This window comes from Phoenix dactylifera, chromosome 12, assembly GCF_009389715.1.
Source record: "Phoenix dactylifera cultivar Barhee BC4 chromosome 12, palm_55x_up_171113_PBpolish2nd_filt_p, whole genome shotgun sequence".
In the NCBI taxonomy this organism is placed as follows: domain Eukaryota; kingdom Viridiplantae; phylum Streptophyta; class Magnoliopsida; order Arecales; family Arecaceae; genus Phoenix; species Phoenix dactylifera.
Genome location: NC_052403.1, coordinates 10,388,935 through 10,416,047, shown reverse-complemented (window position 1 = coordinate 10,416,047; position 27,113 = coordinate 10,388,935). Strand labels below are relative to the sequence as shown.

The following is a 27,113-nucleotide window of genomic DNA, read 5'->3' as shown; positions in this document are numbered from 1 at the left end:
ATGCTTATGTCTTGTACACTTAATGCCATCATCACTAGGACTAGAAATAATGCATATATAGGATTCAAAAATTACTTTAAAATCTTTATCACATAATTGACTGATGCTGAGAAGATTATGTTTGAGACTATCTACTAATAATACATTTTCAATAAATGTAGGAGTGATACTGATGTTACCAATTCTAATGATCTTTCTCTTTTCTTTTAAGAAAAATGAATTGTGATTCATCTCCTGTCATATGTCTAAAGTACCCACTATCTAAGTACTAACTTCTTTTTGACCCAAGGGCTGCCAGACATACGTGTATTACAAAATTCAAATGTCTTAGGTACCCATGCTCTCTTGGGTCCTTGCAGGTTAGCTGTTATGGTTTCTTTTGGAACCCATATTTTCTTAATAATAACTTTACCATTTAAGCTATTTGTTTTAAAATTACAGGTAAAGTATTTGTGGCCAATTTTACCACAGTTATAACATGTTGTCTTTCTTGATTGATCGCTTGAAGATTTGACAAACATTTTCTTTAATAATTTTTGTTCTAATAGAGGGTTATAGCCAAGTCCAACTTTATCAAAAATAATTCGTTGGCTATCTAACATCATGTTCAACTCTTTATAACTTAAAGTAAATCTTTAACAATTAGTTTTAATTAATTTATTTCTTTAGGTTCTGATTTTCTTCTAGTAAGGATTGTTTTGCTTTTAAAATATTTTTATTTTCATTGAAAAGAGTTTGAATTTTCAATTTTAGCTCTCTACTCTTTTGACTAGGCTTTTTAATCTCATCTAATAACGTTTAGAAAGTTTTTTGAAGCTCTTCAAAGGTAAAATCATTTAATGGATCAGAGCAAGGTTCGCCGTACAGGTACCGGTAGGCGTACCGGTCGTCTACCGGACCGGTACGGTTCCGGTTTGTATCGGTTTAAACCGGTACCGACCCGGAACACTCTTCTCCGCCAGAGCCGGGGAAGAAGAGAACGAGGGAGCGAGCGGGGGAGGGAGGGAGGAGAGGAGAGGCCGCCTGCGAAGGGCTGGGGGTGGCGGCGGAGCCCGCAGGGGGGCGAGGGAGCCCGCCGTGCCCCCCCCGGCCCTCCCTCCCTCTCTTCCCCGCTCTCTCTTCGTCTTCTCTGGCTCCGGTTGGGTTCGGTCCGTAACGATTTTCATGGCTCTGGCGTACCGGTTACACACTGAACCGGTCCGATATGGCCCGAATCGGCTGGTACGGGCTGGTTCGTTAGACCATGGTTCAGAGTTTATCTTATTCTCATGAGCCATAAGGTATAGATTTGCTATTTTTTGGGTCCTCTTTTGAATTTGAGTCGTCATTATCAGTCAATGTAGTGATAATTGCTTTCTTCTTTGGCTTCTTAAGAGCTTTTTTAAGTAGTGGGCAGTCTGCTCTAAAATGTCCCAGCATTTTGAATTCATCGGTTGCGCTTTCTTCTTTTCTTTGTTTTCCTCCCTCTTGGCCAAAGGCCTTCTTATTCCTTGGCTTCTTCTCAGAAATCTTCTAAATTTCTTGTGATGAGGGCCATTTCCTCATCTCTCTCTGAACTGTTTGATTCTTCGCTCTTTTTCTTTTTATGCTGTTGATTTGAGAGCGATGGTTCTTTTTATTGACTCTTCTTCAAAATTTTGCTTTTTGGATAACTCATGAGTTCTCAGAGAGCCCAACAATTCTTCTAGAGAAAGGGCATTGAGATCTTTTGCTTCCTGATTGGCCATGACTTTGCCCTTGCAAGCTCTTGGTAGTGACCTGAGGATTTTTCTTACCAAATCACTATTAGTATAAGATTTACCAAGACTTTTAAAATTATTAATAATATTTGTAAAGCGAGTAAACATATTAGAAATTGACTTACTAGACTCCATTTTAAATAGCTAATATTTATGTACAAACATAATAATTTTAGATTCTATGACTTGGTTAATGCTTTTGTGAGTTACTTCCAGTCTATCCCAAATCTCTTTAGCGGAAAAGCAAGTTGATATGCAATTAAATTCATTATCATCTAAAGAGCAGTAAAGAATATTAATGGCTTTAACATTTAGCTGTGCCATCTTTATATCAAATTCATCCCATTCCCCTTTGGGTTTGGAAAGATCCACACTATCAATATTTTTTGTGGGTGTGTGAGGTCTATTAACTATGACACTCTACATGTCATACTAGTGCCTAAACAAAAATGTGCATGCGTTTGCTTTTCAATAAGTATAATTTATGGCATTGAAAAGAGGTCTATTTGTGGAATGACCCTCAGCAAGAGAGGTTCCTATTGGAGCTGCTATAGATCTTTAACTCTTGACGGTTAGTTCAATGAGAGGCTTAAGTACTAGGCTCTGATACCACTTGTTGCCCAGCTATGCAACCCCAAGAGGGGGTGAATTGGTCTTTTTGAAAATTTAAAATCAATGCAGTGGAATGAAAGCTTGATTGAAGAATATTAATTTAAGCAACTAACTAAAGTAGATATGCAAGAAATTAATGCAAATAGATTAGGCAATACAAACACAGAATTTATAGTGGTTCGGTGCCAATCCTGTGCCTACGTCCACTTTCCAAGACTTTCTTCTTGGGAATTTCATTTTAATCTTTTAGGGATTATAATTTAATTGTTTTACACGGGCTCACAATCAACCCAGTTGATTTTCACAGCTAATCAACCAAAACTTACACCGATTGTTTTACTCGAGCTCATAATCAACCTAGTTGATTTTCACAGGCAAGCTACCAAAACCGACATAATCCAATTTAAGGCTTGGATGGCCCTTTCCCTCAAGTTTCAGTCCTTGAAACTTGCTATAATATAGTATAGAAAGAATTAAATGCGGGCACAATAAAGTATGGCTCCTAAACAATAAATACAAAGAAAAAAATGGAGCTTGGCTCTGTTGGTTGGTTTTTTTTGATCTGGAATGCGCTTCACCAACTCTCAACTGTGTAAGATATGATCTTTCAGCTCTCTTGAATGATTCTCTTAGAAGCTCTCTTTTTTGCTCTATGGATTTCTTTTTGGCCCGCTTGAGTTGTCTTTTCCTTTAGTGTTTCCATGTATTTATACCATTTGGAAGTGGTTGGAACATTCTCCTAGATGTTAGACAGGTTAAAAGCCGTTGGAGATAAAAACAACCATTCCGACTCATAGAAAAACCATCCATTACTGTTGTTAGGGGTCAACTCAACATCTTCAAGGGTCGACTCGTGATCTTCAAGAGTCGACCCATGATCTTCACGGGTTGACTCGAGCTTGTTGTTTTGCGGCGTTGTCTTTCTTCTGTGAACATTGTGGAGTTGGTTCTCTCAGTTCAGGAGTCACCTCGTTTGATGACAGCGGTCGATTTATTGTTTTCAAGGGTCGACTCTTCAATGGACTTATAATCAATGGACTTTGAATTTAAAAACTAATTAAAAATATAATTAATATTAAAAATCATAAAAAATAGTAGTACGTAATACGTATTTCAAAAATATTTTCTGAAGTAAAAACATATTTTTCAGAATTTATGGTATTTAAAAATATTTTTTAATTTAAAAGTTACTAAAAATATATAAATAAATAAATAATATAAAAAATTAGTATTATGTATTAGATAAATAATTTTTTTAAGAAAAAAATATTTTCATCGTAACGAAATTTTGCTATTTTTAAATAATTGATAAACTAACGTACTTGATAAACCTATAGGAATTGAACCATCAAAGAAAAATGAGCCAAAGCGTGATATTGGTCAGGATCATGGGCAAATGCTCTCGGGTCAGCACCATTGAAAGTGCAACTGGTGCAACATAGAGTTAAAGAGGGAAGGGGTAATCTGGTTGAAGCAGCACTTAGCTGGTAGTTACCTTGACGTATCTGTGTCAGAATTGTCTATAAGAGGTTCAGTAGCTGCTGAAGATATATTTCGCTGATTTCAAAGCAGTAAAGGGAAGAGTTGCCAAGAAAGCAGAGGGGGATCGCCGAGCAGCAGAGCTACCTTCCTATTACTCTAGGGAGTAAGCCTCGTCTACTCCAGATGATGAGGATGCACAGATCTAAACTATCATTCAAGCGAGCCTCGATGATCTGTGGCGGGAGGAGGTGGCCAAGTATAGGGCTCGATTTGGGCCCTCATACTATGAATCAGGTTCTGATTCTGCGAGCAGTAGGGCAGATCCAGAGTTCAAGAGGACCTCGGTCAGGAAGGCTATCAGTAAAGTCGGTGGCCGTATTACATCTATGTTGGAGGCTTTTGGTAGCTAAAAGAAGTCATATAGAGAGATTCTATTTGGAGCCACCATCCATGATTTAGATCTACATGCTTTTTCTAGCAAGGATTCAAAACAACAGAGGCTTGACAAAATGCTGAAAAAGGATAATAAGAAGAATATGTGACGAGCTATTGGATCCTAATTTTACTTCAGCTACATCCTAGCGAATGTGGCGGACAATACATACTATAGGTCTGTCATTTCTTCCATATAGGCTGTCGGTCCCGATGTAGATCCTCTAGGACCGAAGGATATGTAATACGAAGATTTTCTTTTATAAGTTGGTTGATGCATTCGATCAGGTGCACGACACCATGCACATCTTCAGGTTGATGGAGGTGATTGATTCGGTAGGAGAAGAATATCGTTCATATTATTGCTGATAATGGGCTACAATATAAGGCCGTCGGAAAGATCTTGCTGGAGCAGCGGCCATATTTTCTAGACCCCATGTGCTGCACATTGTATCGGCCTATTGTGATGGACATTGTGAAGATTCATAGAGTGCAGCAGACAGTGGAGACAGCTCAAACCATCGCTAGATATATTTATAACCATACATGGGTCTTTTTACTGATAAGGAAGTATACAGGAAGAGAGATCTTGAGACTAGAAGTTACACGGTTTGCTACCAATTATGTTGCACTTGATAGATTTCTAGAAAAAAAAATCAGCCTAATGTCATATGTTAGTCAGTTTTGAGTGGCAGAAAGGTAGATTTGAGAAAGCCAGCACTGAAGGAGCATTGTCGAGGACTTGGTGATGAGGCAGACATTTTGACAGCTAGTTGAGAAGATAGTGAAGGCTATCAAACCATTGTATGAAGTATTTCGGATCGTGGACAGCAAGAGGTACCCCCAAATGGCCTTTTCATATCATTTGATAGAGACGACAAAGATTCAGTTCAAGAAGGCCAATCCGATGTATGCCTAAGAGTACATCGACATCATTGAGCGGCGGTGGCACTATCGGATGGGTAGAAACTTTCATCTATCCGAGGTTTCAGTACACCGTAGCTCGAATTGATATGGATGACGAACTTATGTCCGCTCTACCTTATGTGATTTACAAGATGGAGCCTAGTCTAAAATTTGCAATTCTATGTCTAGAAGAGATAAGTTAAGTGACATGTATAAGTTAACCGATATCTTCAATTATTAAGATATTATAATATAGTTTTTTTTCATAGACCAAAATATTTAGAGAGGGCACGAACAGCTTTGGAGTCTCGACGGCTGTCGTAAGAAAATTATGAATCCAGGTATATTACACATCAGGAGGGCATTTATCTGATCTTACATAGTTTCTTACATAGTTACTAATATAATACTATCTTATATGTAATTTTATTTAATATTTTTGCAGCTGAATGGTGGATTAATTTTGGTGTGTCCGTGAAAATTTTAAACGGCTAGCCATTCAGACCCTCTCTCAGATGGTCTTCTCGTGTAGCTGTGAGCGCAACTAGTTCACTTTCGCCCTTATCTATAACAATTAAAGGAACTGTTTTACACAAAAGCGCCTTAACGATCTTGTATATATTTTTTACAATCTGAGGTTGAGGCTGAAGTGCATTTAGGAGGAAGTGGAGCTAAAGTAAATAGATCTGATCCATAGTCCTTTCGTTGATGATGAAGATGATTCTATGATCGGATAGCTTGTGGGCCAGCTGCAGGAGCCAGAGTTTGATGAGCGAGGATCGCCTCTACGATCGGTCAGTTTCGTAGCCAGCGAAGCTAGTGTCGATGCAGGGCAATGGGCAGATTGCAATATTTCACGCATCCTTCCGACTGATCAGCCACAGCCACAAGGATCACTAGAGAGTCAGTCACTACATAACTTCTTATTCGAGACATCCTCTCAGAGATATGATCGAGAGAAGCTTAGACGGGGCGACTACTCGGTCAGGAGGGCGATATTCATCCTTCCAACATAGCTAGCAAAAATGGGCATGAAGGATAAGCTGTCGGCGAGTGGCACGAACGGTAAGTAGGCAACGAGTGGCACAAAGGATAAGCAGGCAGCTGCTCAACATACCAAAATAGAAAAACAAAAAGGCACTTGTAACCCCCAATGAAATGTGTGGAGGAGCTAGTTCACTGACCAAGAGCAGCAATTCTAGTGGTCATAGATCTGCTGGCCAGGGAGAAAGGACATGAGACCTTCGTTTATGAGACAACTAAAGGATGGTTTTCAATTCACCGATGAATCTCAGTTTATGTATGCTACACAGAATAGAGACCACGGTATGCGATTTGGTAGAGCCCGTAAGAATACGATTGCATATAGAAGACGGACTTCTCGAGGTCATTCAGGAGGACACGATGCAGCTGCAGATAACCTCACTTATAGAGTAGGATCATCAATAGACGTATCCAGTTTCGAGTCGTATGCTAGATTCTATTATCCACAGCCACAAGCAGCCTATGACCCATACGGATACGGATATGGATATGGTGTGTTTGAGGTATCTTCTGGAGGCTACTATCCTATGCATTCCGAAGCATCTTACTTGTAATGTCCGGGCCCAATACAGACCGGGCCCAATACTGTAGGGCCCAGTTGAATAGTATTGGGCCAGGGAGGGGTTAGCTGGCCCAAGATGGCCATAATCTCCCGCCTGAGGGCTGAAAAGACAAGACCACCAGATGGCCAACGGAGAAACCCCCACCGGCATGCAAAACAGGAGCCCGCCACCTCCTCCCCCTCGGCAAATGAGCTGTGAGCTGGCCTGAGGAGGAGGGGCAGCTGGTGGCTCCCGGAGCAGTGAGGAAGGAGAGAACGCCACCTCTCCTTTGGGGTCAAGTCATAAGCCCTGTATTTAAAACCCCTAAGATTTGCTAACCCCGAATTTTTATGTACCCTCCCTAAACCTCTAACCCTCTGGATCTACTGCACCAGAGAGCCAAGCCTTGGAGCTGGAGGCGGAAGGGACCCTGCAGCCCTAGGAGAGGAAGGAGGGAGTTGCCGAGAAGGAGATACTGCCCAACTCCAGTCAACCGAATCAAGGTAAGGCTCTGTAAGTAGGTCTCTAGGCAAGGACAGAGTGGAGGTACCCCTCTGTGGGGTATTCTCCCCTCTGTTTCACTGATGAAACAGAGGGGAGGAGACTGGCACAGAGAGGAGGAGACCGGCACGGGAGAGAAAAACAGGAGGAGGGCCGTGGGCCGGACCCACGGGCTGCGGGCCGAACCAACAGGCCGCGGGCCGGCCTGAGAACGGCCCAAGCCGAGCCCAACGCCACCCGGGCCGGGCCGAGCCGAGCCGGACTCGGCCTGCGGGTGACAGGCCCCGGCCATGGCTGCCCTAGGGCTGAGGGGCAGCCAAGGGCCGCCGGGTCTGCCGTGCCGGCGACCAACGCGGCCTCAAGGCCGCCAGCCCCAGCCGAGCCCCACCTCTCCGCCGGCCGAGAGGTGGTGGCGAGACTCCCACAAGAAAAAGGAAAAAGGGGGAAGAAGGAAACAGAAGAAGAAGAAAGACAAAAAAAAATATATTAAAATACTTACCTCGGGCCACGGCCTTACCTAGCCGTGGTCGGAGCCGGTGAAGACCCCCCGGAGGAGGTCCGGCCTCGATCTCACCTCCCGGCCCTTCCCCCTCTTCTCCGGCAACACTTCGGAGAAGGGAAGAAGGGGCCGGCCTCCCGCCGCCGTTGCCCGAGGGAGGAGCACCCTTTTTCGGCCGGTGGATCGGGGGGCGCTGCATCCCCCGGTCGTCCGCGAAGGAGAGAAGACGGTCGGGAAGGGGCTTCGGCCAGAGCGGGAGGGATTGGAGGCGGAGGAGGCCGGGAAGGGGCTTCGGCCAGAGCGGGAGGGACCGGAGGCGGAGGAGGCCGAAGAAGAGAGAGGGGCGCGCGAAAGAGGCGGAAGCCTCTGGAACCCCCTGGAAAAGACCCTTAACGGGTCTGCCTAGCGGGTCGGATCCGAGTCCGGATCCGAAACCCGTTAGGCCTAAATCCTTTAATTCGATTTGGGTGAGTCCGATGAAGGATTGATTCAAGCCCAATCGAGTTAAATGGGTTAAATTAAACCCAATTGAGCTGGGCCTGAACCCCCATTTATGCAATAATAATCCCAGCAGGCCCAATTAATTGTAAATCAGGCCCAGTCCAAGCTAATTAAATTGGCAGAGGGCCTAATTGGCTGAAAGAGGCTGGACTTAGTTTTAAATCAGGCCCAACCCTGTCATAAAAAAAAAAGCCCAATTAACCATATGGACCCAAATAGCTTTAAATGAACACCAAAGGCTTCAAATTGGCTAAATTAAAATGGGCTAGGATCCTTGGTTGGGACCCAAGCAGGTCCATGATAAGATGAACCAAATTCTATAATAAATAGAGAATAATATGATTCCTATAATGTGGTTTTAGGAATCAACGATTTGCCACCAAGACTTTGGATAACGAATTTACTGTAAGTAATCTGTCTTAATCTTATCGTAGATCTCGTATTACGTTTTATAAGGTGAACTAGTGTTTTTCATACAATTTGAATTGTATACATGATTGGTGAGAAAAGTAAGTAATCTGTCTTAATCTTATCGTAGATCTCGTATTACGTTTTATAAGGTGAACTAGTGTTTTTCATACAATTTGAATTGTATACATGATTGGTGAGAAAAGTAAGTAATCTGTCTTAATCTTATCGTAGATCTCGTATTACGTTTTATAAGGTGAACTAGTGTTTTTCATACAATTTGAATTGTATACATGATTGGTGAGAAAAGTAAGTAATCTATCTTATTCTTATCGTAGATCTTGTATTACGTTTTATAAGATGAACCAGTGTTTTTCATACAATTTGAATTGTATACATGATTTGTGAAGAAAGTAAGTAATCTACTTTAATCTTATTACGGATCATATGAGTGCTATGGTTGTTAAGTTTTTAAAGTGTTATTCATGCATGATATGTTATGATGGGTAAGTAACCTGTCCTAATCCTGTTATGGATCATGTCATGTTATTAATGTTTTCCTAAGCATTTATTTTAAGTATATATGTTTCATGCATGATATGTTACAATGCATAAGTAACTTGCATGATCCCAGAAGCTATGGCTATGTATGCAACATGATGATACTGATATTTTAATCATGCATGTAAGTTTATAAAGTCTTAGCTAGCCCAGAGGCACTATAATGGGCTCAAAGATGCTACTGAGAATGACTGAGCCGCCAGTGGCTGAATAGTAACTGAGCTTGCCCCGCCAGTGGCTGAATAGTAACTGAGCTGCCCCGCCAGTGGCTGAATAGTAACTGAGCTGCCCCGCCAGTGGCTGAATTGGAATTGGGCCTGCCCCGCCAGTGGCTGAATAGTAACTGAGCTTGCCCCGCCAGTGGCTGAATAGTAACTGAGCCTGCCCCGCCAGTGGCTGAATAGTAACTGAGCTGGCCCCGCCAGTGGTCGAGTCTGACTTCGCAGTAGCATCCGAGAGAAAAAGGACCACGGCATGCCGGGGGCACGGTTTCATATGCATACTTTATGAAAATTTTTGTGATTGCACTACTGCTTTGTTTAAATCGCATACTTATTGTGCCATGATGATTATTAGATGAATATGCATGTCAGCTTCTCAAACCCTGATTTACATGTTTAGCCTACTGGTTGATCCGGTAGGATTATGCAGGATTACTTACTGAGCCGTGTAGCTCATATCCGTTCATTTACTTTTTTTCTTTCAGATCCTCACCACTGATAGCTGCCAGAGACACGTTAATTTGGTATTAGGGCTTCTTTCTTTTGGGGTAAAGCAAGTATACTTTTGTGTACATAAACTACATAGAAGCTCTGTATTTGGGTACTGACCAGCATGTTGTACTAAGAATGCTTTCATATGAAAAGATTTGGTTGGTTTGACTACCCTGTTACCCAGGTATGAGGCTGCGTGCTATTGTGGGCGGTAGTCGGCAATAGCACGGCCGTGTCACGGATCCGGATCCGGGGCGTGACATCTAGTGGTATCAGAGCTCTAGGTTTAACAAGACTATAACCGTAAAAATTTGGGGTAATGGGTAGTTAAGAGTATCATAATATATTAAGATTTTCATAATACCTTAGTCGAAGAAAGCAATTTATTTCAGTTTCACCCTAAACTCTTGACTGCTAGGTAGCTATAAGAAATAGGGAATACTCAGACATTTACCCTGATGAATTACCGGAATTTCACCATCGATCTTAGGAGAGGGACCCATCATCAAGGCCCCCCTACCGGGCGATTCTTGTTAAGCTATGAGAACTGAAATTTTTGGAGGGAAACTTTGTCTACCTAAAAAATGTCCTTTTCGAGGAGTGTTGCCCGATTCGGGCGATACGGCAAATTGAGTCCTCGCTACATCGGTCCACCTAAGGTATGTTTAATTTCGAGGACGAAATTTATTTAAGGGGGGAAGGATGTAATGTCCGGGCCCAATACAGACCGGGCCCAATACTGTAGGGCCCAGTTGAATAGTATTGGGCCAGGGAGGGGTTAGCTGGCCCAAGATGGCCATAATCTCCCGCCTGAGGGCTGAAAAGACAAGACCACCAGATGGCCAACGGAGAAACCCCCACCGGCATGCAAAACAGGAGCCCGCCACCTCCTCCCCCTCGGCAAATGAGCTGTGAGCTGGCCTGAGGAGGAGGGGCAGCTGGTGGCTCCCGGAGCAGTGAGGAAGGAGAGAACGCCACCTCTCCTTTGGGGTCAAGTCATAAGCCCTGTATTTAAAACCCCTAAGATTTGCTAACCCCGAATTTTTATGTACCCTCCCTAAACCTCTAACCCTCTGGATCTACTGCACCAGAGAGCCAAGCCTTGGAGCTGGAGGCGGAAGGGACCCTGCAGCCCTAGGAGAGGAAGGAGGGAGTTGCCGAGAAGGAGATACTGCCCAACTCCAGTCAACCGAATCAAGGTAAGGCTCTGTAAGTAGGTCTCTAGGCAAGGACAGAGTGGAGGTACCCCTCTGTGGGGTATTCTCCCCTCTGTTTCACTGATGAAACAGAGGAGAGGAGACTGGCACAGAGAGGAGGAGACCGGCACGGGAGAGAAAAACAGGAGGAGGGCCGTGGGCCGGACCCACGGGCTGCGGGCCGAACCAACAGGCCGCGGGCCGGCCTGAGAACGGCCCAAGCCGAGCCCAACGCCACCCGGGCCGAGCCCAGCCGGACTCGGCCTGCGGGTGACAGGCCCCGGCCATGGCTGCCCTAGGGCTGAGGGGCAGCCAAGGGCCGTCGGGTCTGCCGTGCCGGCGACCAACGCGGCCTCAAGGCCGCCAGCCCCAGCCGAGCCCCACCTCTCCGCCGGCCGAGAGGTGGTGGCGAGACTCCCACAAGAAAAAGGAAAAAGGGGGAAGAAGGAAACAGAAGAAGAAGAAAGACAAAAAAAAAAATATATTAAAATACTTACCTCGGGCCACGGCCTTACCTAGCCGTGGTCGGAGCCGGTGAAGACCCCCCGGAGGAGGTCCGGCCTCGATCTCACCTCCCGGCCCTTCCCCTTCTTCTCCGGCAACACTTCGGAGAAGGGGAGAAGGGGCCGGCCTCCCGCCGCCGTTGCCCGAGGGAGGAGCACCCTTTTTCGGCCGGTGGATCGGGGGGCGCTGCATCCCCCGGTCGTCCGCGAAGGAGAGAAGACGGTCGGGAAGGGGCTTCGGCCAGAGCGGGAGGGACTGGAGGCGGAGGAGGCCGGGAAGGGGCTTCGGCCAGAGCGGGAGGGACCGGAGGCGAAGGAGGCCGAAGAAGAGAGAGGGGCGCGCGAAAGAGGCGGAAGCCTCTGGAACCCCCTGGAAAAGACCCTTAACGGGTCTGCCTAGCGGGTCGGATCCGAGTCCGGATCCGAAACCCGTTAGGCCTAAATCCTTTAATTCGATTTGGGTGAGTCCGATGAAGGATTGATTCAAGCCCAATCGAGTTAAATGGGTTAAATTAAACCCAATTGAGCTGGGCCTGAACCCCCATTTATGCAATAATAATCCCAGCAGGCCCAATTAATTGTAAATCAGGCCCAGTCCAAGCTAATTAAATTGGCAGAGGGCCTAATTGGCTGAAAGAGGCTGGACTTAGTTTTAAATCAGGCCCAACCCTGTCATAAAAAAAAAAAGCCCAATTAACCATATGGATCCAAATAGCTTTAAATGAACACCAAAGGCTTCAAATTGGCTAAATTAAAATGGGCTAGGATCCTTGGTTGGGACCCAAGCAGGTCCATGATAAGATGAACCAAATTCTATAATAAATAGAGAATAATATGATTCCTATAATGTGGTTTTAGGAATCAACGATTTGCCACCAAGACTTTGGATAACGAATTTACTGTAAGTAATCTGTCTTAATCTTATCGTAGATCTCGTATTACGTTTTATAAGGTGAACTAGTGTTTTTCATACAATTTGAATTGTATACATGATTGGTGAGAAAAGTAAGTAATCTGTCTTAATCTTATCGTAGATCTCGTATTACGTTTTATAAGGTGAACTAGTGTTTTTCATACAATTTGAATTGTATACATGATTGGTGAGAAAAGTAAGTAATCTGTCTTAATCTTATCGTAGATCTCGTATTACGTTTTATAAGGTGAACTAGTGTTTTTCATACAATTTGAATTGTATACATGATTGGTGAGAAAAGTAAGTAATCTATCTTAATCTTATCGTAGATCTTGTATTACGTTTTATAAGATGAACCAGTGTTTTTCATACAATTTGAATTGTATACATGATTTGTGAAGAAAGTAAGTAATCTACTTTAATCTTATTATGGATCATATGAGTGCTATGGTTGTTAAGTTTTTAAAGTGTTATTCATGCATGATATGTTATGATGGGTAAGTAACCTGTCCTAATCCTGTTATGGATCATGTCATGTTATTAATGTTTTCCTAAGCATTTATTTTAAGTATATATGTTTCATGCATGATATGTTACAATGCATAAGTAACTTGCATGATCCCAGAAGCTATGGCTATGTATGCAACATGATGATACTGATATTTTAATCATGCATGTAAGTTTATAAAGTCTTAGCTAGCCCAGAGGCACTATAATGGGCTCAAAGATGCTACTGAGAATGACTGAGCCGCCAGTGGCTGAATAGTAACTGAGCTGCCCCGCCAGTGGCTGAATAGTAACTGAGCCTGCCCCGCCAGTGGCTGAATTGGAATTGGGCCTGCCCCGCCAGTGGCTGAATAGTAACTGAGCCTGCCCCGCCAGTGGCTGAATAGTAACTGAGCTGGCCCCGCCAGTGGTCGAGTCTGACTTCGCAGTAGCATCCGAGAGAAAAAGGACCACGGCATGCCGGGGGCACGGTTTCATATGCATACTTTATGAAAATTTTTGTGATTGCACTACTGCTTTGTTTAAATCGCATACTTATTGTGCCATGATGATTATTAGATGAATATGCATGTCAGCTTCTCAAACCCTGATTTACATGTTTAGCCTACTGGTTGATCCGGTAGGATTATGCAGGATTACTTACTGAGCCGTGTAGCTCATATCCGTTCATTTACTTTTTTTCTTTCAGATCCTCACCACTGATAGCTGCCAGAGACACGTTAATTTGGTATTAGGGCTTCTTTCTTTTGGGGTAAAGCAAGTATACTTTTGTGTACATAAACTACATAGAAGCTCTGTATTTGGGTACTGACCAGCATGTTGTACTAAGAATGCTTTCATATGAAAAGATTTGGTTGGTTTGACTACCCTGTTACCCAGGTATGAGGCTGCGTGCTATTGTGGGCGGTAGTCGGCAATAGCACGGCCGTGTCACGGATCCGGATCCGGGGCGTGACATTACTAGTTAGATTTTGCTGTCGACTTATTCGAATCGGCCCTTTTACAGTTGTTTTATTAGTTAGAAGATATTTCTCAGAGTCAGAGTTTCAGCGAGAGATTCGAGAGTGCTCATAACCTAGAGCGCGTTTCTTATGGGATGAACAAACAAGACTACAATATCACTTGATTAAAGGGGGGGCTGATGTGCCTTCTAACTATACTAATGATCCTGATATCTACGAAAGTCATCGCCACTCGAGATTTTAAATATGAATATGTATGTTGTATTTTAAATATATGTAATTGATTGTATTATTTTATATTTTTTTAACCTCATTATTTGATTTTAGGATATTTGATGTTGCTTCTTGTAGCCTGCGACGTCTCACTAATTATTTTATGTTTTGTATTACTTTAAAACAAGCTTCATTATTTAGGTTAAATCGGGATCAGAGAAACATAAAAAAAATATCAAAAATACATCAAATTAGACTTAAAATCATTGAAAAAGTTGAAAAAGATTGATTATCAATTAAGTAAACATGAAAAACTCAAAAAATGGGTGTGTCGGTTCTGCAGACCTTGCTTTCAAGTATTATCACTAAATATACCAATGCGTTTCATTAGTAGAGTTATTTTTGTGATGCTTTTGGATGAATAAGTTTGATAAAATAACAGCATGATAGATATCCAAGGTCTGTAATCTCAGTATTGGCTATCATATCGGTATGTTACTGGTTCGGTACGGTGCAGTTGGTACGGTATGATATGTATCTCGTATCGAGATATTCTCTAGCTTCTATTTTCTCACTTTTTATCATAGTATTATCTGTAATCGAGCGATACTGGTCGATACCAAGCAAAATAGAATGGTTCTACATGGTTTGATCTGGTTCAGATCGGTATGGAGTATGGACTAGTTCCCATACCGAACCAGCAACCCAACACTATTATGGATTGGTTCAGTACATGGTCTGTTGTGCCGGTACCGGGCATCGGGCCAGTTGTCTGGCAGCACGGGTCGGTACGGGCCTGCCCCGTGCCATGTCGGGCCTATACCGACACAGTAAAAGAGGTGGGGGAGAGGGCGAATGGGAGAGAGAAAAGGGGGAGAGAGGGAGGGAGGTCGGCGGAGGCAGAAACAGGGAACCCGGCCGTGGCCTCCGCCTCATGCCTGGGCATCGGCCTCCGCCACCCTCCACCAGCCTCCCTCTCCCTATCCCTTCCTTTCCCGCTCGCTCTCTTTTTTTCTCTCTTTCCTTCGCCTTCTTTCCCTCCAACAACCAATTTCGTTTCCGTTACCGGAACCGTCCCAATCCGCTGCTGGGATGGCTCGGTATATCCGGAACCACCCAATTTGGGATGGTTCCGCCGACCTGGTTCAGTATGTATGCCCCGATCCAGGTGTTTTGGGTCGGATTTACAGTTCTTGGTTATATCTAAAGGCTCACAGCATGGTATTATTCCGGTTTGGTGCTTGAATATTTTTCTTTGGCTATGTTCTTTATTTCTCCTCTAGTCCTCTTTTCTATTTATTTTTTTTAGTTTCTTCAGTTAACACTATAGAAAGATGAACATGATCTCCACTATAATTGTATAATTTAAGATACCATAAAAATTATGAGTATTTCTACCTATTAGCACTCTCTTCATTGGTCCCAAGGATTCAACTCACAGTGGATCATCTTAGGAAGGGTCACAGTCCCAAGTGCTGGGATGGGACCATCCTACCTTGTCCCAGCATCTCGTTTGGCACATTCCAAGTCATCCCCCATCTTAAGTGTCAGGATAGGGTAGGGGCGCATCCTCTTCCATGAACAAACTAGGATGACCCTGTCTCGTGGGATTTGAATCATTGATTGGTCCTATGTGACAAGTATTGGTGCAATGGACATGAGTAGGTAGGTGTCAAATGGGATTGAATGTGGTTTGGTAATTCTAGGAGTGCCACATCAGTATCCAATTGGGAGTGGTCAATGGAGAGGTGACCTTTAGCATTTTGCATAATCCAATTAGCTGAAGGTTATTCTAGTATACGTTTGTATCTTCAAATTACAATATGCGGTTTAGATCAAGTTTCATTTGCTATATACATTTTGGAATTGTCAAAATGTCAAAGGCCACTGCTTCAGTATATCCGGTTTTCCATGCATAGTGTTGTCTGCTCGTCATGACTTATATAACTTGTAAGTGAATTTCGGCATATTATATTTCTTCTTGACTTGGTGATTCAGGGAGTTGGAGACAATCAGGCTGCTAGGATTGCAGTTTCTTGGGAAACTCTTGGTGGGACTTCCATCTGAGAAGAAAGGAACAAAGTTTTTCAGCCTCTCTGTTGGGCGATCTAAATCTCTCTCTGACAGTCAAAAGAAAGGAGGTACCACGAGGCTACAACCAATTTTCTCTGCAATATCTGAAAGAATTTTCAAGTTTCCGTTGTCAGATCATCTATGTGCCACATTATTTGATGTTCTTCTTGGGGGTGCTAGTCCTAAACAGGTAATGTCGTAGACTATGTTGATTGTTTGTTCTTATTTAGTTGTTAACTATGGTATAGGATAATGCAGCATCTATGCAGTTGTAAAATGATAATACCTTCTTGGAATATTTGTTTCTAATTGTCGCTGCATCAAAATTTGTTCTACAGGTCTTACAGAAACATAGTCAATCTGAAACACTGAAGAATAAGAAAAATAGCTCCACAAGCTTCTCTTCTCATTTTTTCCTTCCTCAGATTTTAGTCTGTGTCTTTAAATATTTGGCAATTTGCAAGGATACTTCAACTCGGGAAAAAATTTTAAGGGATCTTCTTGATCTGCTTGACTCAAACCCTTCAAATATTGAAGCTCTGATGGTACTGATAACTTCTTTTTTCTTATTATTTGACACATAAAAATGGCATGTGATTTTTTTTGAATGTTTTGAACAGGAACATGGTTGGGCTTCCTGGTTAGAGACATCTGTGAGGCTTGATGTCTTTAAAAACTACAAAATGGTGTCCAAAGTCCAATCTGATAGCTCAATGATTAATGAATTAGTTCTAGTGAGAAATTTATACTGTGTTGTTCTTTCTCACTATTTATATTCTGTAAAAGGTGGCTGGCATCAGTTGGAGGAGACTATAAATTTTCTACTGCTGAAATTTGAACAGGTGTGAGGAATTGTTTCCACAATTTTTTCTGGATGAATATTTCTTCAATTTTCTGATAGTGATAGCTCCAATTTTGTTTGCACCTACAGGGAGAACTGCTACATCAATGTTTGCTTCGGGATATCTTTGAAGATATAATTGGAAGTCTGATTGAATTATCTTCTGAAGAAAACATATTAATTTCACAACCCTGTCGTGATAATACACTATATCTTCTGAAACTAATTGACGAGCTTCTTATCAAAGAAAGTAGCGATAGACTTCTGGTATCTAATAAAGAATAATTTCTCTTTGAACTTTTTGTTTTTGTTGAAGTGATCTTTATTGTTCTATTCCCTGCAACATATATTCTTTTGTAAGCACGGAACTGTTTCTTTTCCTTCTTATAATTTCGCATTCTCATTCAAGTCTCCCTTGTTTGTGTTTTGCAGTTTCCTGGCATTGGAATCTCTTTAGGCTTTTCTTCTGATGGCCTACAAACAGAGAGTCAAAAAGATATCAGTTCTGCAGTAACTGAGATATTAAATCTCAAGGATGATGATCAACTTCCAAGGTGACACTTCTAGTTTTATTGTGTAGATTTTGCTTTATGTCATGCTTGTCACTTCGGGATGACACATGATGTATATGAAGAGTATGCACATGGTCATGCTTGTTTGCATGTGCATAAACTAGAGCTGATCATGGGCCTGACAGCCTGCCTAGCCCACTCAGCCTAGCCTGAAATTTGGCAGGCTTGGACACTAAAAATAGCCTTGTGGGATGGGCCTTGGCAAAAAAACAGTCCTGATCTGAAAATCGAGCTGGGTTTGGAAAAATTAAAAATTAGCCCAGCCTGGCCCGATCAAAGATAATTATATATATGTAAAAATATTATTTTATATGTTAATTATATTAACTAATTATATATTGTAATAATAAATGCTTATACTATATGTTAAGGAATATATCAATATCAGGTCTACTGGGCGGGCCTGGTATTGACCTTTCAGGATTGGGCCAGGCATGGGCAAACAATAGAGGCCCAATGTCTGGGCCGGGCTTGGCCAGCCCTGGGCATAAACATCTTGCCTACTTTCTATTGTAGAGCCCAGCCTGAGCCTGGCCTGGCCGACATTTGATCAGCTCTAGCATAAACTACGTCCATCTAATGTTAACTGATTATCTGCTTCATATTACTTCAGTTATGATTAAGAAGCACTGGTCTGTCAGCCAGGGTAGCTAATATTTCAGTGACCGCCTTGATGTTGTCATAAATGGAAAACCAAACTTATATTATTCTGCAAGTTTGCGAACAGTGTGGATAAAATGTCTTGTCCTTTTAATACAGTCCATGGTGTTTTAGCTTTTTAATATTCTCTTTGAGGATTCTGGCTATCTAACAATCATAATCTATCCTTTCAAGATTTTCCACATATTCTCCTCAACATTGCCATCTATACTACACCATTGCATACCTAAACCAATTTCTTTTCTAACAATCCACTTAACATGACAATGTTTCCCTATTGCGATTATTTGAGATCTCTTTGAGAGCTCAACCTATGTCATCAAGACCATTAATATTTGTGCTAAGCCGAAAAGAAAATGGTGGAAGTTTGAGTTAGTTAAATAGTTAGATGTGAACAGAAGTTTAATTAATGAAATGAATTCTAATTCAATACTCTTTACAACTACAGCATCCCTTTAAAGCGTCAATTTTCTAATGTTGTAACTAGAGAGGGTTGCATGATGTCGCTTGGCCTTGCATGGTTATTGACGTCATTGTAGCGCCATTCTTTAATTTGGTGTCACTATTGTAGCTAGTTGCTCGGGCAACAGATGGGTCTTAAAAACCATCTTGGTGACCACCATGAAGGTTAGCATGCTTGCACATGCACATATATTGTTGTATTTTATTTGTCAAATTGCATAGGTGACCTGACATGACAAACCTTCGCTATGGCATAGGCAACTCTAGGTGAACAGGTGACTGCTCAAGGAACAAAATATAAAAGTCAGTCAATCATTAATGATAGAAATCAATTTTTAGAATAAAATGTAACAGATAGAATCTGCACTTGACATTTGCATTAATATATGCTTTTTTTTTCGGCTCAAATGGCAAGGGGTTACTTGCTTTTTGGCATCCATCTTGCACGAGACTGGAATTGATTCTAGCATTTGTAATGAAGGAGCTTTTAGAATGCTTATGTGATGTTAGATATGCCCATTGGACACAAGAAAAACCAGTTGGGTTATATATGAATAGTGACATATGTACATGTACGGACATAAACTTTATGTCAACTGTACATATGTATATGATGTGTGTCAGTTGTACACACTGTACTCACAGACTCTCTTTCTAGAGGGGGGATTAAATCAATTGTTAGACAAATTAATTCAGAAGATCACCCTGTTAAAACCCTAGACACAAGACGACCAAGTAATTGCAGGGATCTCTGCAATTTTAACTATAGAGTTAGCATGAATACTAAAATTTCCAATATACATCTTCCACTATGTGCTAATAATGTTTCTTTTGTTAATAAGAACCCTGCAGTAGTGTACAGTTAAGTGCAGATGTCGAGTCATCTTAAAACATTAACATGTTGGAAGTAATGTAAAATTTGAATATTTAGTGAACAGTTGGTTTTGTGACTTCTCAATGTAATCTCCTGGGTGATAGGCTAGATTTGTTTTTTTACTTATATGTCTCTGGAATGTGCATTCCCTTTGGCTTGTTGTTGCCATGTTCAATTTGTAATTACAGAAACATTAAGCAATTATTTTTGTGACATATTATATTAGTTGTGCCTAACTATTTCCGGAATGCAGCATTGATAGTAGCAGTATATTGCTTAGGTACATGGTTTTATATCATTATCTTTTAGATTACATGAACAAATTATCCTAGATAGTTAGTATAACCAAAAGGTAGTGCATTTTCAAGTAGAGATATTTTTACTAAGATTCTAAGTTTTAGAGATATTGAGGACATATGCCTGTTTGAAACCCATCCTTCTACTACTTCACGTATATTCAAGATTCTGCTTTAATTTTAAATCAGGCTACTTTTAAATCAGTCTTTTCACATGAAATGGTCTGGCATTTTTTTTACTTCATTTTGACTCTCATTATAATCATTGTTAGCCTGATAAAAGGCTTTGTCTTGATATTACCATCTAAACTACAGTTATTCTATCTTCTTCTTTAGCATTTACCATTATATATAATCAAGTTTTTTCATCTTGAACTCTTCAATTTTCAGAATTCCGCCGACTCAACTGTCTACTACTGGGGAATTTGATGAGATGATAGATGAGTGGTGGGATTTATATGACAAAACATTGATTCTTATTAGTGAAATGAATGGGAAAGGACCAAGTAAGCTGTTACCCAAAGGTTCAGCTGTGGGAGGCCCGTCTTTTGGGCAAAGAGCGCTTGGATTGGTAGAGTCCTTGAACATTCCTGCTTCTGAAATGGCTGCTGTGGTTGTATCTGGAGGAATTGGCAATGTATTGGGTGGAAAGGTAAACAAATATGTTGATAAAGCTATGCTGTTAAGAGGAGAGAAGTGCCCAAGAGTTCTTTTCCATCTTGTAATCTTGTATCTTTGTAAAGCTAGTCTGGAAAGTGCATCAAGATGTGTTCAGCAGTTTATTTCACTGCTCCCATCTCTTCTTACATCTGATGATGATCAAAGCAGGAACAAGCTGCACTTTTTTATTTGGTATGTTTTCACTAGTATTCTTGTTTTAATTCAAGTTCTACTAAAAGTGGTTAGTGGTTACAGATTATCTTTTCATGTGTGGAAGTTAGAAAATGAAAACTTATTCTATTGTTCCAATATGGGCTCACTTTTAATTCTCTTTTTGACAGGACCTTACTCGCAGTGAGATCACAATATGGAATGTTGGATGATGGAGCACGTTTTCATGTTATATCACACCTGATTCTTGAAACTGTCAGCTGTGGAAAGTCTATGCTTGCCACTAGTATTATGGGCAGGGATGATTCGGTAGAAGTTAGAAGCAACACGAAGGAAGCTGGATTCATTTTTAATCTAATTCAAAGAGACCGAGTTTTTGCATCAGTATGTCATAGATTTTTCTTTCTAATATCTTGGTTGTGTGCACATGTTCAGAGTTCATGTTTGAATTAGTTACTTCTCAAGTTATATCAGCATACCTAGGAAACATGCTAGGTGACTATGCTTTCAGCCATGCTGAGAATAATATCAAGGATTTAATTATCATGTCCTGATGCTGTGGTGTGCTAGCTCATATTGGCACCATGATGAGCCAATTACTGAAACACAGCCAACAGCATGCCAATGCCACATGGGGAGCAGGATAGCCTTTTCGTACGAAAGACCTTCGTGGTCTTTTACACTCACGCAACTGCCCGGTCATGCTTTGAGATGTGTGATCATGCGTGATCACATGCGATCATTCACTATCATGCATCTTAAAGTGGCTCTAGAGCATGATCAGGCATTTAATGCATGCGAAAGACCAGATGTGGTCTTTCGAATGAAAGACTGAACCTCTTTCCTGCTGCATGCTGGTAAGGTGCTGCAAAGTATGCACTTGTCTATGCCAACCAGTGCATGCGGCGCTTTATTCCTTGTGTGAATATGCTATGATAAAGCAAACCATGCTTTCCCAAAATCTTGGTTGTTTTCCTGCATGAAACAATGTTAAATGATTGGGTTTCATTTACTCTGTAAAAGAACAAAGTATTATTCAAAAAACATCTAAGTGCAGTGGCACTACAATAATCTTTCCTCTGATACTATTTTCTGTGCAACAAGCTTTGAAATGTTTTGCTTCATTCTCAGGCAGTTGATGAGGCAAAATACCTGAGGGCTATTAAGGATGACCGTATAAAGCAGTTGCAGGAGTTTCATGTTAAACTTGATGAGCATTCTCTTACAGAGATGAACCAATGGAAGACCTTGGAGGATGAAATTCAATCTAACATGAATACAATCCTTTCTTCAGATGATACCAGAATAACTGTTTCTCGGCTTGCTTATGATGAAGACCAGCAAATTATTGCTGTAAGCCTTGATTCATTTTGTTTCATTGTTATTATAGTTAGATGATAGTATGACAATTGTTTTTGGTTTGTTGCCAGGATAAATGGATACATGTGTTCCGTGCTTTGATTGATGAAAGAGGTCCATGGTCTGCCAATCCTTTTCCAAATAATATTGTGACCCACTGGAAACTTGATAAGACAGAGGATACTTGGCGACGCAGACTCAAACTCAAGCGTAATTATAAATTTGATGAACAACTTTGTCATCCTTCAACAACTAAATTATCCAGTGAGACCAGCCAACCTGTAAGCGAATTCCCTACTGGCAGTGGGGCTAATATTCCTGAGAAAATGAAGCGCTTTCTTTTAAAGGGAGTACGAGGAATTGCTGAGGAAAGGAATTCAGAGCCAAGTGAGCATGCCAATGACATAACTACACCAATTGAATCCAGCCTAAATAATTCTGTAGATAACCAGCGTTCAGATTATCTGAAAGATTGCACTGACCAAGTGGATAATATTCAGGATAAAAAGGAATTGTTCACTGGTACCACAGATAATGATTCGAGTGAGGTATACCAGTTTAATGTATAATCAAACACTTTAGAAAATGTAATATGGCTCCTCATTTGTTTTTCTTGTTTTCTAGGTTTGTCTGTCAGTTCCTTGCGTGCTTGTAACACCAAAGAGAAAAATGGCAGGGCATTTAGCAATCATGAAAAATGTACTGCATTTTTTTGGTGAGTTTTTGGTTGAAGGTACAGGTGGTTCATGTGTTTTCAATAATTTTCAAGATCTAAGAAACTCAGATTCTAGCAAATATGACCAAATGGGAGGAAACCAAAAGGAGAAGCTGCAAAAAGGGTCGATAAGTCTTGATGCTGATCATGGAAAAGGGAATGCAGTTAATATTATGGACTCAGATGCTTCAAAATATAATCAGCCCAATAAAATCAAACGCCACCGGAGATGGAATGTTTCCAAGGTATGTGTAGCTCGGAATCGTTCTATTGTGATTTTTCATTTCATAGTAGCTGTTGATCTTGATTCATTTTGTTATGTAGTCTTTCATTTATTAATCTCTTTTTTGCTATTGACAGATAAAAGCAGTTCATTTGACTCGATACTTGTTACAGTATACAGCAATCGAGGTCTTTTTTAATGATTCAATTCCCCCTATTTTTTTGAACTTTGCATCCCAAAAGGTTGCTAAACAAGTTGGAACATTGGTAGTCTCTTTCAGGAATGAATTCTTATTCCCGAAAGGAAGCTACAGAGAAAGAAATGGAATTATATCTTTCATTGATAGACGTGTAGCAGTTGAGATGGCTGAAAATGTTAGGGAAAGTTGGAGAAGAAGGGAAATTAGCAACTTTGAATATGTAATGATTCTCAATACTCTTGCTGGCAGATCTTATAATGATTTGACTCAATATCCTGTTTTTCCCTGGGTGTTGGCTGATTATTCATCAGAAACACTTGATTTTAACAAGTCATCTACTTTTAGGGACCTTTCAAAACCAGTTGGTGCACTAGATTTGAAACGATTTCAGGTAACATCTATGGTTGGGCTATATATGCTCATGTATGTCCTGAAGAGGACCATCTAATTCTATTCTTGTGTTTTATGTAGGTTTTCAAAGATAGATATTGTAACTTTTGTGATCCTGATATTCCTAGGTGATTAATGATGCCCTTGAATGTATACTATTATCTCTTTTGTTGGTTCAACTACATTCTAATGGCATTGTTGCATTTATGCTCTTGCAGCTTTTACTATGGATCTCATTATTCCAGCATGGGTATTGTGCTTTATTACCTACTTAGGCTAGAACCTTTTACTGCTCTCCACCGTAGCTTGCAGGTATTAAGACTTTTATCCTTTTTTTTCCTTCATATTTTGCATTAGGTGAACTTCTATGTTGAAGATCTTTTGTTTTTTTTAATATTTCTAGTTTGGATTATGTTTTATTTCTTCATGTACGATAGTCCTTATGTGTGTCAATATTAGTTATACATCTTCTGCATTTCCTGGACAGGGTGGTAAATTTGATCATGCAGACCGTCTTTTCCAAAGCATCGAGGCCACATATCATAACTGCTTGTCCAATACAAGCGATGTGAAGGAACTCATACCTGAATTCTTTTATATGCCTGATTTTCTTGTCAATTCAAATTCTTATCACTTTGGTGTTAAGCAAGATGGTGAACCTTTGGGTGATGTTGCTCTCCCACCATGGGCGAAGGTATTTGAATTCTTAGTATGGATAAACACTATGCATGGATTAATTAATCATGGTTTGCTGAACCATGTTGAACCGGCCAGTTTAGGTTGTACCAAACCAGACTGGCTGGTTACTGGCATGGTTCATTACCTTGGTTTGAAACATAGGGAGACGGGGAGGCCGAGAGAGAGGGAGAGAGACAGGGATCACCTGTTTCCTATTTTATTGTTTGCCGATTTCGAGCAAAAACCATTTGCCAACTTCAGTTTGAAAAATTCAAAAAAAAAAAAAGATACGGTTCGTCCTGGAATGGACGGTTTGGACCCATATTGTATGGTGCTGGCCACCGACTGGTGGTACCGGTTCGATAAACCTTGCATTAACATGTATCTATGCACATGTATATGTATAGTGTCTCTCTTATCTCTCTCTCCCTCTCCCTCTCTCTATGTCACGACCCCGAACCTGATTTGCCAAATAACGAGAGAGTACAATCTGAATGAGTCAATAGCCTAAATTCTCATTTATTGTTGGAGATGCACAAAATTATGATTTGAAGCCTCATGGCAAGTAATTGTACTATAATGGTCATTAAGGCTGCAAATGGGTTGGGTCGACCCGAGACCCGACCCGGCCTGACCCGCGTAGACCCGACCCGAATTTTAGGACCCGCGGGTCCGGGTCGGGTCCTAAAATTGGACCCGAATCATTTTCTGGGTCGGGTCTGGGTTCACCGAACGGACCCGACCCGATCCGAATGGATCCGAAGAGAGAAAGAAAGAGGGGGAAAAAGCAAAAGAGAGTTTTTTTTTTTCTTTTTTTTTTATGTGGGTCGTGGCACTATTGGTCCGTGAGGATCCTCTCTCGGTCTATTACACTGTTGATACCTCTGGTGTCTCGGTAGCAGGCTTTTTTTTCTTTTTTTCCTTCTGTTTTTCGGTTTCTGTTTTTTTTAACTTTTGCAGGAAGGAAGTGAGGGAACACCGAACTGAATATGGGTCATGTGCCAGTTTTCTGCAATGGAATTGGATTTTGGAAGAAGGTCTGGGATTTTTTTTGTCCTCGTGAGAGGGGAGCTGGGAGACACCAAGTTCCATCCAATCAGTCATATGGACAAAAAATAGTGTGATATGAAATTTGGCTTGTAGACCGACTTAGTCAGGGGTCATCTGTTCTGACTGGAGGTCAATTGCAAGTCTTTCAAGTCATGGGTCACCCAGCACCTCATAATTATGATATGACCATTAGATTTGCCCAAATCCTTTCCCAAAGCACAAAAAATTGGACCCGATTTGGACCCGAACCCGATCCGACTCGGACCCGGACCCGACCCGACCTGACCCATTTGCACCCCTAATGGTCATTCATTCAAATAGAGCAAGGTAAATTTCATGCAATTTTTTTTTATAATATGTAACTTTGAAGCCAAACCATGACACAAAATCTTGTAGTACACAAAGTAGTTCATATTATGACACATTTCACATCCTTCAGTATAGGTACATCTCAAAAATCCCCCCTAGGTTTACTAATACAATCACTTCTATGACTACAAGCCTTAAAGTACGGACAAGGATGAAAGTCTTTCTTCGTAGTGGAAGTTTCACTAAATATATTAACAATACTTTAGGCTTGCTAGTAGCCTAATGTCAATTTGTCTTTCAATCTGAAATATAATAAATAGGTGATCGAGCTGCATAGCTTAGTAGGTAGCCAAACATAGCAAATGATACGGTATTTGAAAAAATAGAACAATGGAAGCGGTAAAGTAATTTACCAATGCACAATATCTTATAAAAGATATCAGTTATGTACATTTACGAATACCACTTTGTTTTTTTTTAAAAAAAAAAGTAGAATACTTTTGAAACTATCCGATGCATGTGTTTTTAAGTAAAATTATCGAAAACAGTCATTTAGAGAAATATTAAAATACACTTTGAAACACTTGAATACACTGGCATGCACTTCAAAACACTTGAATACACTGCATACACTTAAAAACACCTGAATACACTAAAACTTTGAAACACTCATTTTGATCGTCTTAGTATCAACCGGTCGGTAACCAACTGTTATACCCGTTGGTTAGAAGTTTACTGAACCAACTTTTATACCTGCTGATCAGGGGTTCACTGATCGATAGGCCCATTGGCTAAGTGTTTCACCAAGACCAACTATTGTACCAGCTAGTCAAGGGCTCATTGATAACCAACTATTATACCCACTGGTTAGGGGTTCACCGACTAACCAAAAGTTTATTTCAATTTATAGAATATGCGATTTTCATTATTAAGAACCAGCATTGTTAAGAACACTTTTAATAATAACATTTAAGTCTATAACATATTTTTTTGATATCATGTAAGATCTAATTAACCAATATAGCTAAAGTATAAAAAATACAAATGTTACTAATCATTTCTTCACTAACTATTTGCTATAGGCTGTCGGGACTTCTATAGCTGCAAATAGTAGAAAGAGAGTAGTACCTTCCTATTTGTAGATGGCTTCTAAGCATAAGGTGTCCAGCCATCCTAGTTTAGTAGCTAGGTGTTGAGGTTCAGCTAGGTGGCTGAATTTCTAGCATGAGATGGTTGCTCTACCATAAGGTGTAACAAATATGAGATGGCAGCTTAAAGGGAATTGGCATGACGTAGTCGTTCCTAAGGTGATAGTTCCATCACGGGCCAATAGACAAGCATGATGTG

The 27,113-nt window shown here is 41.0% G+C and overlaps 1 protein-coding gene across 1 annotated transcript in view; it reads left to right on the top strand.

The window, feature by feature from the left end:
- The window catches only part of LOC103724019 (BEACH domain-containing protein B-like), a 124,077-nt gene that overhangs the window by 84,583 nt on the left and 12,381 nt on the right, over positions 1-27,113 (top strand). The window contains 14 exon segments of the mRNA XM_039132591.1: positions 16,233-16,497; positions 16,646-16,852; positions 16,928-17,149; positions 17,239-17,415; positions 17,581-17,702; positions 20,403-20,864; positions 21,014-21,227; positions 21,975-22,196; positions 22,274-22,750; positions 22,827-23,162; positions 23,278-23,730; positions 23,811-23,857; positions 23,948-24,041; positions 24,217-24,423. Coding sequence (XP_038988519.1) covers positions 16,233-16,497; positions 16,646-16,852; positions 16,928-17,149; positions 17,239-17,415; positions 17,581-17,702; positions 20,403-20,864; positions 21,014-21,227; positions 21,975-22,196; positions 22,274-22,750; positions 22,827-23,162; positions 23,278-23,730; positions 23,811-23,857; positions 23,948-24,041; positions 24,217-24,423 — 3,505 coding nt within the window.